Genomic DNA, 12,396 nt, shown 5'->3' on the forward strand with positions numbered 1-12,396 from the left:
TATGTAAAGTAAGAAACTTCTGCGTCAGGAATGAAAAGGGTTAGTGCTACCATATGTGAAGCTGCTTCTACTATCCTAGTATATGATAGAGAAAAAAAACTTCAATACAAAAGGCCGCGGCATTTATAGGCGGTGGAGTGGGGGGGGGGAGGAAGGCACGAGGGGACAACGGGAGCCGGACGCGGGAAATTTGAAGGTAACCTGGGGGGAGGGGCGTTAACCCTCGCACGTATAGGGGGGGGGGGTCGAACGGACCCCACTCGGTTTTTCGCAAATAACGCGCGTAAAAAGCGGCCGATCGCGACCATACTTTCAGTACCCTCGCGTTAATCAATTTTACACCTAACCTGAAAATTTCATGACCCTGACCCCAATGACCTTTGACATGTAAACCACTTTTTGAGACCATGTTTAGCCGGAATCGCGATTCGGCGTATGTCGGCTCGCATTAGCAGCGCGTTTGCAGTCTTTTCGTGGTTTCAAGCGTTGGCAAACACGTGATATGATGTTGCCCCCATTCATTAGGGTGGGTGTCAAGGTCACCTGAAGGTCAGGTCAGGTCATTGACCTTTGGAGTTTGGTGACCTCGGTTCACTTTTTGAGTTTTACATGTTTCTACATGTAAAATGTAGGCCAGTTCTACATGTAGGCCAGTTTTTCTAGCTGAATTCCAATTTAGCATTTAGCAACCAGATGAACGTTTACGATGTAGTTTTGGTGGCTGACCTGACCCGACCTGGCCTAAATGAATGTACAGGGTGTCCCAAAAATAATGTCACACCTTTCCAGCGTCCATTTCATTTAATTTTCATGAAAATAACAAATGCATGAGAGGCGCGCTTTTCTTACATTGCATCCCACTTTCTCCCTGATGCAGGCAAGCATACGGTCCGGGACATCAGACATCAACATGTCTATGTAGCTTCTGTGGACGACTGATCTTGGACCAGACAGATCGAACGTTCCTGGTCAGCGTGCGTTCAGGTTATCCTGGCGCCGTTTTGCTCACCTCTTACAGGACGATCGCCCAAAGATTTTATTATACATGGGCTGCAAGAGCCGATCCGTCATGATACCCAAGCAAAGCAGCGACAAAAAGGCCCCGCTGCAACGCTGAACAGTCAAGAGTATGTGGGCGATGAATACCGTTAGCGGCCTCTCGACATTCAGAGCGACAGATAAACAGGTCAGGTCACCGCTGCGCCCCTTCTTTCGCCCGGGGGTTACCCGAGAGAGGTCTGTAGGCGGCGCGGTGGCGGCCCCCGTGCAGTCTCACTTGCTGCCAGCATGCGGTCGGCGGTGCTTCTGACCGCTCCGGCGGTGGGTCTGTCAATCTGGCTGGCTGTCGCCGCTGCCTCCACTCTGCCACAGGTTCGGGCGATGTCGGAGACGGGATTGAAGGGGGTGGGGGGCTGCTACGGTAAGGGGCCAGCAAGTAAGGCTTTTAGTATTTGTTAGACTTTGTCTTGGTAAAGATGGGATGGGGCGCTTTTTGCCATGCTCCAATTTGTCATGCGTGTGTAAAGAAAACGGCAGCTTGTCGCCCTCTGTAGACCAAACCGTTGACCTGTGGTCTAATCTGAGAGCATATCGAAAGAGCTTTGTAATAGCTATCAAAAGCGCTGTTTTGCGACCAAAAAATGGTCGCAGAGCCGAGAAATGAAACCATTGTGTTGCTGTTGCTCAGGCACGTCGCATGGCTTACTTCTTGTTCGGCTGAGGTCAACTGAAGGTGTTGAGTGTGTTGACCTCGGGTCAAGGTCAGGTCAGAGCCACTTAGGTCACGAAGTTGGTCGAAGGAGGTCATATCGCATATCATTCGATTCGGCAGGTGTTCTCGAGTCCATTGGTAGCTTTCACAACTCGCTAGCTCGATTTCGTCGGGAGTTATTGACGAAAAACTCCTATGACCCTGATGACGTCATAAATGGCGTCACACAAGGCCAAAGATTCAAAAGTGAAGCAATGGGCAATGCAAGTAGTGCATGAAATCAAGATTACATGTGCTTAAGCTAGGTTGAGATCATTTCCGGCACAGAAATAACAATTTCCGTGTTTTCTCGTTGACCTACCTGCCTAATGGTGAGGTCACTTGAGCGACCTGACCTCATGTGACCTTTAGGGAAAATTCGAGACATATAAGCTGTGGGAGCTATGGAGTATGACTGGGTCCTGCAAGTTTCATCTCCCTGTGAAAGCTCTTCTGGAACTGAGAGCGTTGCGAAGTTGCGACGTTTTAGGACCGTGCAGAGGTTCACTTATAACTCCATAGGCCAGGACCTGACCTGACGTGAAAATACTGTTGATGTCACAAGATCCGGTTTGAATCAAAGATGAAATTTTCCGAGTTTAACCTCTGTAACCCCGGCGTGTTCCCAGCTATCGTCAAATGTGAGGGGCTGCAACGCCCCCCCCCCCCCCCTCCCGGCCGGCGACGGTTAATGGGCTTATAACTTGACCCGCATTCGTTATTAGGCAATTGATGAATACGACGGTGTCAAACTTGAAGTTTCGTTATCAATTTCAGCAAATTTGTTTGGCAAAAAACGCACGTCACCTTGGCCCTTTGGTCTGACCACAGATGCAATAGGGTGAGAGTTAACCCGCGCCCTGCTGGGGGGGGGTGTTTGAACACCCCCCCTTGTGGTTTTTCGCGAATATCTCAAAAACGGCGGCGCGGAGCGCCGCCGTTTTTGGTACACCTTATCATACATCAATTCTACACATGTTGTAAAAATTTCAGACCAAGGTCATTCAAGGTCAGGTCACCAGGTCACTTGAAGTGACCTCACCTCATAAAAAGTTTCAATGTCTGTCATAGCTACACCGAGTGACCGATCGCTTTGAAACTTTCAGCGATTGCCAAGAGCAATAGCATGTACAAAATGTATATCTCAGAATTTTGATATCGATGACCTAAGGTCAGGTCAATTTTGCGACCTCCCCATTGTAAGTCAATGGGAGAAAATTGAAATGCGCCTCTTTTGGACGAAAGACATTATAAACACTCCCAAACACCGAATTACAAGTGGTTTAGACACACTGAACAAGAAAATGGTGTCCGTGACCCCTGTTTATGCCCTGAGGTCATCTTAGGTCACGAATGGTATCTAACAGTTTTTCGCAAATAACTTTTGATAGAGGCATGCTAGAGCGATGAAAACGCCTTAGATGTGTTCAGCTCGACGATACGGATCGACTGATATGCAACATGACCCTTTCCGGTCAGGTCATGACCTTGACCTGAGGTCAAATTTTCAAGTTAACCTTTCAAGGTCAAGTTATAGTTCATTCGATGCGTCTTGACGAGAGGAACACGATGCCGGTAAAAGTAAGCTCGTACAAGGCTTGGGTCAAAAGTTATTGCAGAAAAACTGTTTCCGAAAAAATCGGCTATTTTTGCAGTTTTTGCCCCCTGCAGGCAAAACCGTTGACGTTAGGTCAAATCTGAGAGAATTACTCAGAAAGGGCGTTAATAGGGCTATCGAATGCGCTTTTCCGTGGCGCTGTAGCTCTATTGGTTCCCGAGTTATGCGTTGGCTTCTCGGAAATTTTCGACATTCGACCCGGAAATCGGCGAAATTTTGCCTTCAATGACCTCTGGTGACCTGACCTTTGACCTGACCAAAAAATTGACCGAAGTAATTTCCTCATTATTTTTGACGCTCTTTCGAAAGCCGCCTTCCGCGTATCGCTACGTGGCCCAGGAGCCGAGTTAGAAGGGGGGGTGTTCAAACACCCCCCCCCCCAGCAGGGCGTGGAAATCCAGGACCCCCAGCCGGGCGCGGGTTAATAAACTTGGGTACCTACCTGCTGCTCGTCTCATAACCGGGCGCAAACGCTTCTTTTTGCTGCGAAGCTCTAGCTCATTAGGGAGCAAAACGGCGACGGGGTCGTATCCGCACACTCGGGCCTCTCAGCCGAGGCATATGCAGAAAACCGATAGGTTCCTCGAGGGATAATATGCGCCTGTTTATAGTCCCTCAATACATCTTGCCGTACCGTGCTTAACTATAGATGGGATATGTTTGCCATGCTTTAACATGAGAAATCTCACTCTGCGCCCTGCTTATCCCCGTTAAACCGTCATGACAATTGTATGCACTGAACGTGTCAAAAACAGCGATATTAGCATTGATGGCTAATCAACGACATCATCTCAACCGAACCCCCGCAGAGTACTCGGTTAGCAAGGAGACATGCTCGTCATTGACCACGATTGCACGTGTTCGCAGGCGGGCGCGACTGGTCCAGAGTACATCCAAGCGTCGGCCACTGAGAAGGCTGGCGATGTACCGCTGGTCCTTCTACCACCCAGTTCTGCCGCTGTCACAACTGCAGACTCGCGAGTCGCTCGAATCTTTCTCCCACGCAGGACTTTCCTTCACAAGACCTGCTTGACTGTCACATCTGGTTCGGACAACAGCCAAGTGCTCTCCGAGATCCTGGAGGCGATCAACAACAGCAAGGACATGCTGACCGCCGGTCAGACTGAGATCCTGGAGGCAATCGCTGGGGTGGGTACCAGCAATGGGAGTGGCACCTGCGACCTCTCCGGGCTGGAGACGGGTCAAATGACGATTATAAATCAGCTGACTAACATCACAATGAATCTCGAACAGCTGGACTTGGATGAGCTTCTAGCTCTTATTGAAAGCGCTAAGAGTATGATCCTTGCTGGACAGGAAGCACTTGCCGCGAGCATCAGCGAACTGGGTGATGACATAGACACGGCGAAGACAATGATCTTAGATGGACAGAGTACAATCATTACCGACATCGCTGAGGTGGCGACCGCTATCGACACAGCCAAGACCATGCTGCTCGAGGGACAAACCACAATCACCACCGACATTGCGACTCTCTCAACGGACCTCGCCACCGCCAAGCAAATGATACTGGATGCCATCGCCGCCCTGTCAACCGACATCGATAACATCTCGACTCTGATCGATACGGTAAAGACGATGATCCTGGAAGGCCAGGAGACCATCAACAACAACATTGCCGGCGTGTCCACTCAGATCACGAACCTGCAGGCGACGCTGGAGTCGGAGCTGACTGACATCGATAATCAACTGAACACGCTGGAGACGGGTCAACAGGAAATATGCGACAAGATCGAGGCACTCGACGTCAAGCTCGACACCATCATCGCCAAGCTGATGGGGGGTAACATGAGCAACGGCATGTGTGATGATGGCTCCACTCCCATCAACGGTCAGTGTTTCTTCTTATCTGAGAGGCAAGAAGATTATGACACCGCCAGCGCTGCCTGCGTGACCCAGGGAGGGACTCTAGCTACCATGACCGCCGACAACGCGGCAGCTCTGTACGCACTGGCTGACATGGCGCCCAACGACAAAGTATGGATCGGTCTGACTGCCGAGACGGGGGCCTGGGCCTGGGAGGATGGCACGGACTACCCCAGCGGCTTCATGAACTGGGACGGCAACACCGAGCCCAGCCCTGCCATGATGCGTTGTGGAGAGGCACAGGCTACCTCTAGCTCTGATGGATTCTGGGTTGAACAGCCATGTACTGCTGCAAGACGATTTATCTGCTCCACCTCTCCCTAAGGTCAACGGCCGTTACATGTGCAGCCATACGCTACTCCCCCCGTAAAAGGTGCCTAGTGGTACCAGTTTCAGAAAGGCCTTGTTGATGTCAATCAACACTTCTACTGTTTTGCCGGCCTTAACGAGAAAATCAAGCTTTACACATTAAAGGGTCGTTGTATTTCATGATAATAAATTATAGGCCAAAATTAAAACAAAGTTAGTTTTAGAATTCCCTCAGATCAATCACACATTCAGTAAAAACAAAAATCGATTCTCGCGCATTTCTTAACGCGCTGACAGCCAGGCAACACTTCTGATGTGCCAAGCAAATACATCATGGACGCCTCATCCGTAAATATTCAATTTGTTGTTTTGGAAACAACATCTTCCCCCCTCCGGAGGGACAGAATGGCCGTCCAATGTGCGCTTCTCAGGCAGCTACTTCCTCTCATATCCTGCTCGCTGGCCGTTGAAGACTCAGGAGTCCGCTTCCTCGAGCACACATATCTTGCGCGCTGGGCGGTGCACTATGCCGCCACGCACCCTGACCCGAGCCGATCGCACCCGGCCGTCTGGTCCCGGGAAGACTTCAACGACTCGCCCGAGTGGCCAGTAACCGCGCGGCACACCGTCATCCGCCAAGAGAATCAGGTCACCAGCCACCAGGTTTCGTGACTCTGCCGTCCACTTTCTGCGACAAACTAGACTGGGGACGTATTCTTTGAGCCAGCGGCTCCAGAACTGATTGGCCAGTGCCCGACTCTGACGCCAGATTCTTCGGCTACTGATGCCGCCGTCAGTGACCAGTCCTGGTGGTAGCTGGATCGATGGACGTCCAAGAAGCAGATGCGATGGCGTGAGCGCCTCCAGACTGTCAGCCTCCGTTGACACGTACGTTAACGGACGACTGTTGACCACAGACTCCACCTCCGTGATGACGGTCTGCAGCACTTCTTCAGTTACCAGGAGTCGACCTAGAACCGCTCTCAGAGCCCTCTTCACTGAGGCGATCATTGACTCCCAGACTCCGCCCATGTCACTACTGGCGGGGGGGTTGAAGTGCCACTGAATCTGATCCTGGGAAAGCCGGTCAGATATGACTGTTTGGTTCCAGCCTCGAATAAGCTTACGTAGTTCCTTCTCTCCAGCTCGTAAGTTCGTTCCATTGTCAGAGAACACCTGTGTCGGTCGTCCTCTTCTCGCCACAAACCTGGTGAACGCCATCAGAAAACTATCCGTAGACAGCGTCCGAGAAATCTCCAAGTGCACTGCCCGCGTGGACATGCATGTGATCAGCAGGCAGTATCTTTTCTCGGTGCTGCGTTTTCCCGTTTTAATCTGAAGTGGGCCAAAGTAATCAACGCCGACTGAGTTGAACGGGTAGCAGCTGTCAAAGCGGGCCTTTGGCAGGTCTGCCATGCGTGGCTGACAGGGTGTCGCACGCCGACGGCGACAGTGAGGACAGTCGCGCAGCACCTTCTTCACGAGCGCACGTCCTCTGGGGACCCAGTATTTCATCCGCAGATCATTGAGCACGTGGTCTACTCCAGAATGCATCAGTCTTTCATGTGACGACGTGATGATCAGGGCGGTCACACGGCTGTCTCTGGGCAGGATCGCCGGGTGGCGAGTTTCTTCGGGTAAGGGTGCGTTAGTGAGACGGCCACCAACTCGAAGCACACCGTCTCCATCCAGCTGAGGTGTCAGCGGCTGCAGGTGGCTGTCTGTACGAACGCCACGGCCCTTCTCTAGTGCTGAGACCTCCTGAGCAAAGGAGGTGCGTTGCATCTGGCGCACGATGGCGGTCTCTGCGCTCTGCAGCTCCTCAGATGACAGCGGACCAGTCAGCTTCCTAGCTGGATTGCCGTCTACGCCATAGGTCGCTGCAAAGTTGTGTAGAAATCGGCGAATCCATCCCATGGTTCGCTTTAATCGCGCCCAGCTGGAAAACCGACCAGGGTCCGGTCCTACGATCGCGGATGGCTGACCTTCACAACGAGTGGTCAGCACAGCCTTTGCTTCTGGGTCGTTTTTGTCCACTTCAGACCGCTCACGGTTGCTCGGCCAGCATTCCTCCGGTCGCCATAGGAAGTCGGGCCCTCTTACCCAGCGGCTGTCTCTGGTCAGTTCAGAAGCCATCAGTCCACGGGAGCAGTCGTCGGCGGGGTTGCATTCGCCCGGTGTGTGCCTCCATTGATTGGGATGCGTCGAATCGCGAATCTCAGCGACTCGATTCGCAATGAAGGTATGAAACCTTTTACTATCATTTGAGATGTAACTCAGCACGACTCGGCTGTCGCTCCAGTATATGGTATCGTGCAGTTCCAGCGTCAGCTCCTTTTTCACACAGGTGGCCAGCCGCACCGCCAGAACGGCGGCCTGAGTCTCCAGACGCACGATGGTTAGCTTTTTCAGAGGAGCTACACAACATTTGCTCATGACGAGCGCGCAGCTGATCTGTCCGTCCTCGTGTACTTCGCGGAGGTAAGCGACGGCACCAAATGCCCTCTCCGAGGCATCACAGAAAATATGAAGCTGTCTCAGCGAGACCGCTGCGTTCTGAGCTCCATACCAGCGTGAGACTCTCACATCAGCGACTCTCGGTAGGTCAGCCAGCCACAATAACCACTGGCGTGACTCCTCATCGGCAAGAACGGCGTCCCAGCCCAGTTGGCTTGACCACAGATCCTGTAGCAGCAGCTTGGCAATGAGCACAAACGGCGAAACCAGTCCGAGCGGATCGAAAATGGAAGCCACGACACGCAGTATTTCTCGCTTTGTCGCCTTCTCTACTGCAGGTGTGGGTACAGTCACATGTAGCTCATCAGTCTGCGCGTCCCACGTCACGCCCAACACCTTCTCCGAGGGTAGCTGGACGCTCAGGTCGGCTGCACTTGGTACGCGCTCAGTGATTGGGATCGAAGATAGCACATCTTTGCTGTTGCTTAGCCACTTTCTGAGACGAAAACTACCTCTGGCTAGAAGTTCTGTGACCTCTCTCGCCGTTTGTAGAGCGGTGTCACTGTTTTTCTCTGACGTGGCTAAATCGTCCATGTAGAAGTTGTTTTTGACCGTGGCTGTCGCTGCACGTCCAGCTGCTGTTGCATCCCCCTTTTCTTCAGCGGTGCGGTGTAGCACAAAGCTCGCAGAAGCCGGTGACGACCGTGCACCGAAAATGACTCTATCCATCTGATAGATCTCTGGCGGCTTTCCGGAATCCATGTCACGCCACAAGAATCGAAGTGATAACTGATCTTCCCTTTTCACAGCTATCTGAAGAAACATCTTCTCGATGTCAGCAGTCACAGCTACGGCTTCCTGACGGAATCGAAGTAGCACCCCGGGAACCGTCTTGAGCAGGTCTGGGCCCGTCAACAGCTGCTCGTTTAATGACACGCCTGCATATTTAGCCGCGGCATCAAAAACGATTCTGAACTTCCCAGGCTTCGTGGGATTCGTGACGGCATGATGTGGTAAAAACCACTGTTTGCCGTCCTGATTCTCACAGTCGTCTTCGACCTTTCTTGCATATCCGTTTGACATGTAGTCCTTCATTGTCTGTCGATAGGCGTCAGCCTTGTCCGGTGCTCGTTTCAGCGCTCTTTCTGTGGCTTCTAGCCGCCGCACAGCCATCTGATAGTTGTCAGGTAGCCTTACGTCCTGGGATCGCCACAGGAGACCCGTTTCATAACGGTCCCCGCGCCATCGAGTTGAATGCTCCATCTGTCGCTCGGCTAGCCGATCTTCGTACGAGTGTGGCTGGGTCATGGCGTGGGTGGTACCGAATGCATCTGTAGTCCACCATTCTTGCATTAGCTCCGTTAACTCGTCATCAGCAGAGCGGTCTCTGACCATGTGCATGATCTCTCTCGCTCCCACAGGGACCAAGCTTGTGACCTTTCCTGTCAGACACCAACCGAAATGTGTCTTGATCGCCACTGGCTGCCCCGGTTTTCCAATCCTGGCTTCTTTTTGCACGACAGCTTCCATGACGTTCGCGCCGAGCAGCAGCTCCACCGTCTGGTGATTTGTGTCTGGCAGTTCTATGTCGGACAGATGGCTCCATTTCTCGCGCTGGCTCCAGTCGACTGTCGTGGGGCGGACGTTAAGCTGCGGCACCGTGAACGCCTCCGCCACCGTCACGATCTCAGTCTCGCCGCCTGGGGACAGTGGAGACAACTGCAGACTCACCTTCAAGGACGGTTTGCTCGGACCTGAACTTTCAACATTGCTGAGTCGCAGCCGTTCGGCCGAGCCGGTAATGGACAGATCCCGGACTACTTGTTCCGTGCAGAGGGACGTGTCTGCGCCAGGATCTAACAAGGCGTGGGTGTCACGGTACGATCCTCCATCTCCATGAATTCTCACAGGAACAACTTGCAGGAGTGTTGCATTCGTTCTGGTAGGCAACTGACCAGCCGCGGTGGATAGCACGCGCCTCGGATTGTCTGCCTCCGCGCCAGTTGATGGTCTCACACATATCTGAGTCGGTGCCGTGATGTGAAGCAGGTGATGGTGCTTGCCCTTACATCCATTTTGCCCACACACTGTCTTTCTAGGACACTTCCTAGCCCAGTGAGCATCACTGAGGCAGCGGAAACACCGCCGGCAGTCCCGTACCAGCCGGAGGCGCTCCTCAGGCGGCGCTGCTAGCAGAGTCGGACAGGCACTCAGCTCGTGCCACTCCGCCTTGCACACACTGCACTGCTCGGTCCCGGTCGCTGTAGCCAACGTAGTGCGCCACGACCCAGCCGGTGGCTTCTGACGCTGCTGCACCCGGGATGGTGACGACCTTCTGTTGCCTCTTGACTGCGTTACCGGAGCTGTTCCAGTCTCATGTTGGACCAGACCTGGCAGGGCGCGGCGACCAGCCAACACAATTCCCTTCAGCCACTGGTCTAGGTCGGCCAGCGTCGGAAAACGCGGCAACAGCTCTACCTCTCTCTGACCCCACTGCCAAGCGAGAGAGGCTGGTAGTTTTGAAACAACTTGTCTGAGGTTCGTCGTGGCGGTCAGATCACCCTGGAAGTGAAGTGAAGAGAGGACGCTCACAGCAGCGTGTAGCGCTCGTGATAGGCTTGTCAGAGCGCTCAAGTCATTTTGTTTCACAGCTGGGTGCTGAAGAACACTCGACAGGGTACTGCCGACTACGCTGGAAGGGTCTCCAAATTGTAGTTCCAGCTCGTTCATGGCCTCTTGGTAGAGGCTGCCGTCACATAGCAGCCCTCGCACTGCTTCACGAGCATCGCCAGTCAAACACGACTGCAAATGAACCATTCGCTCGGTGTCCGTCAGCGACCGGCTCTCGTGCACGAGTGTTCGGAACATAGCGCTCCATCTTGGCCATTCTAATGGCGCCCCGCTGAATTTCTCCAGCGTCACCTTCGGTAACGCCGAGCACTCTCGTGTAATGCCACTGCCGGCGCCGTCGGACGGTAAGTTTTGAACCCATCCTCTCGTCCGTCTCTGAGAGTCTTCTTCGCCTGTATTCAGCTCTGGCTGCCCACACTGGTGCCTCACCGCATGTCTGGCCGCCGCTCCAAGTCGGGATTTGCGCTTGCTCGCTATACTGCCAGCTCGGTCTTCAATTTCCTCATCTTCTTCAAGTAGTTTTAGCTCGAGTGCGTCCACCTCGGCCTGGTCGGCTGCTCGCTGAGCTTCTTCTCTGGCCTCTTCCATTTGGGCCTCAGCATTCCTCTGGGCCCGCTTTATCGCCGCGTCTGCAGCCTTTTGGGCCTGCTCAGCCCGCAGCTTCGAGAGCTGAGCTCGTCTCCAGGCTCCACTTCTCTTGGAGGAGGTTGTTTTCTCTGACGATGCCTCGCTCCTTGTTTTGAGTGATTCGGCTCCATCAGGCCCACGCATAGTACCACTTAAATCAATTACAATTCATAAAACAATCGTTTACAGCGACCGCTACAATAATTAAGCTTTTACGGATAATCCCGTTACAAGCATCCGGCCCGGAGGACCATTAAATGTTGATGTCAATCAACACTTCTGCTGTTTTGCCGGCCTTAACGAGAAAATCAAGCTTTACACATTAAAAGGTCGTTGTATTTCATGATAATAAATTATAGGCCAAAATTAAAACAAAGTTAGTTTTAGAATTCCCTCAGATCAATCACACATTCAGTAAAAACAAAAATCGATTCTCGCGCATTTCTTAACGCGCTGACAGCCAGGCAACACTTCTGATGTGCCAAGCAAATACATCATGGACGCCTCATCCGTAAATATTCAATTTGTTGTTTTGGAAACAACAGGCCTTGTCCAGGTTTGACCGAAATTTGTCCAAAGCATTGATTTGTCTGAAAAATAACCGAAACCTAGAAATGGGAAATAATGGCGCACCTCTTCCTATCCGAGCGAGGGTTATGTCGAAAGCGAGTTCTAAATACAGTGTTTTAGTGTCATGATTGTATTCTTCCGATTTTGTCCAAAGGTAGCTGGCCTGGCCCAGGCTAATTCAGAATAGGATATTGGACAAAATTAGAGTACTGAAAAATGAAGATCGTGTTCCGATTGGATCGTAATATTCCGCTGTTTATTTATTTAGGTATTGTTGCTGTTAATTCGTTAATTATTTATTGTCAGTAATATATTTTATTTATTTTATCCGTGTCATGTATCCAGCAAAAGCGTATACTGATGTTCCTTTTTATTGTCTTACTGTTGCGTTAGGTGATTGGTGGTAACTATTTACATCTTGTAGGGAATGTAGAGTGCTATTGTGAAGTTTCTAACAGTGTTCGGTATGCATGTTTTGCGAACTTTTTGTGTGATAAAGCACTCGTATAAAATAAATAAATAAATTTGATATACCTACATCGGACAA

At 51.8% G+C, this 12,396-nt stretch overlaps 1 protein-coding gene across 1 annotated transcript; it reads left to right on the forward strand.

Moving 5' to 3' along the window:
* The first annotated feature begins 4,238 nt into the window (after nucleotides 1–4,238).
* LOC122375317 (C-type lectin domain family 10 member A-like) lies at nucleotides 4,239–12,396 on the forward strand. Its single transcript, XM_043354629.1, has 2 exons — nucleotides 4,239–5,655; nucleotides 11,825–12,396. The coding sequence occupies exon 1, from the start codon at nucleotides 4,473–4,475 to the stop codon at nucleotides 5,577–5,579; it is 1,107 nt and encodes a 368-aa protein (XP_043210564.1). The 5' UTR covers nucleotides 4,239–4,472; the 3' UTR covers nucleotides 5,580–5,655; nucleotides 11,825–12,396.

The sequence above is a fragment of the Amphibalanus amphitrite genome, unplaced genomic scaffold (assembly GCF_019059575.1).
Source record: "Amphibalanus amphitrite isolate SeventyFive unplaced genomic scaffold, NRLGWU_Aamphi_draft 001816F_arrow, whole genome shotgun sequence".
NCBI classification, from domain to species: domain Eukaryota; kingdom Metazoa; phylum Arthropoda; class Thecostraca; order Balanomorpha; family Balanidae; genus Amphibalanus; species Amphibalanus amphitrite.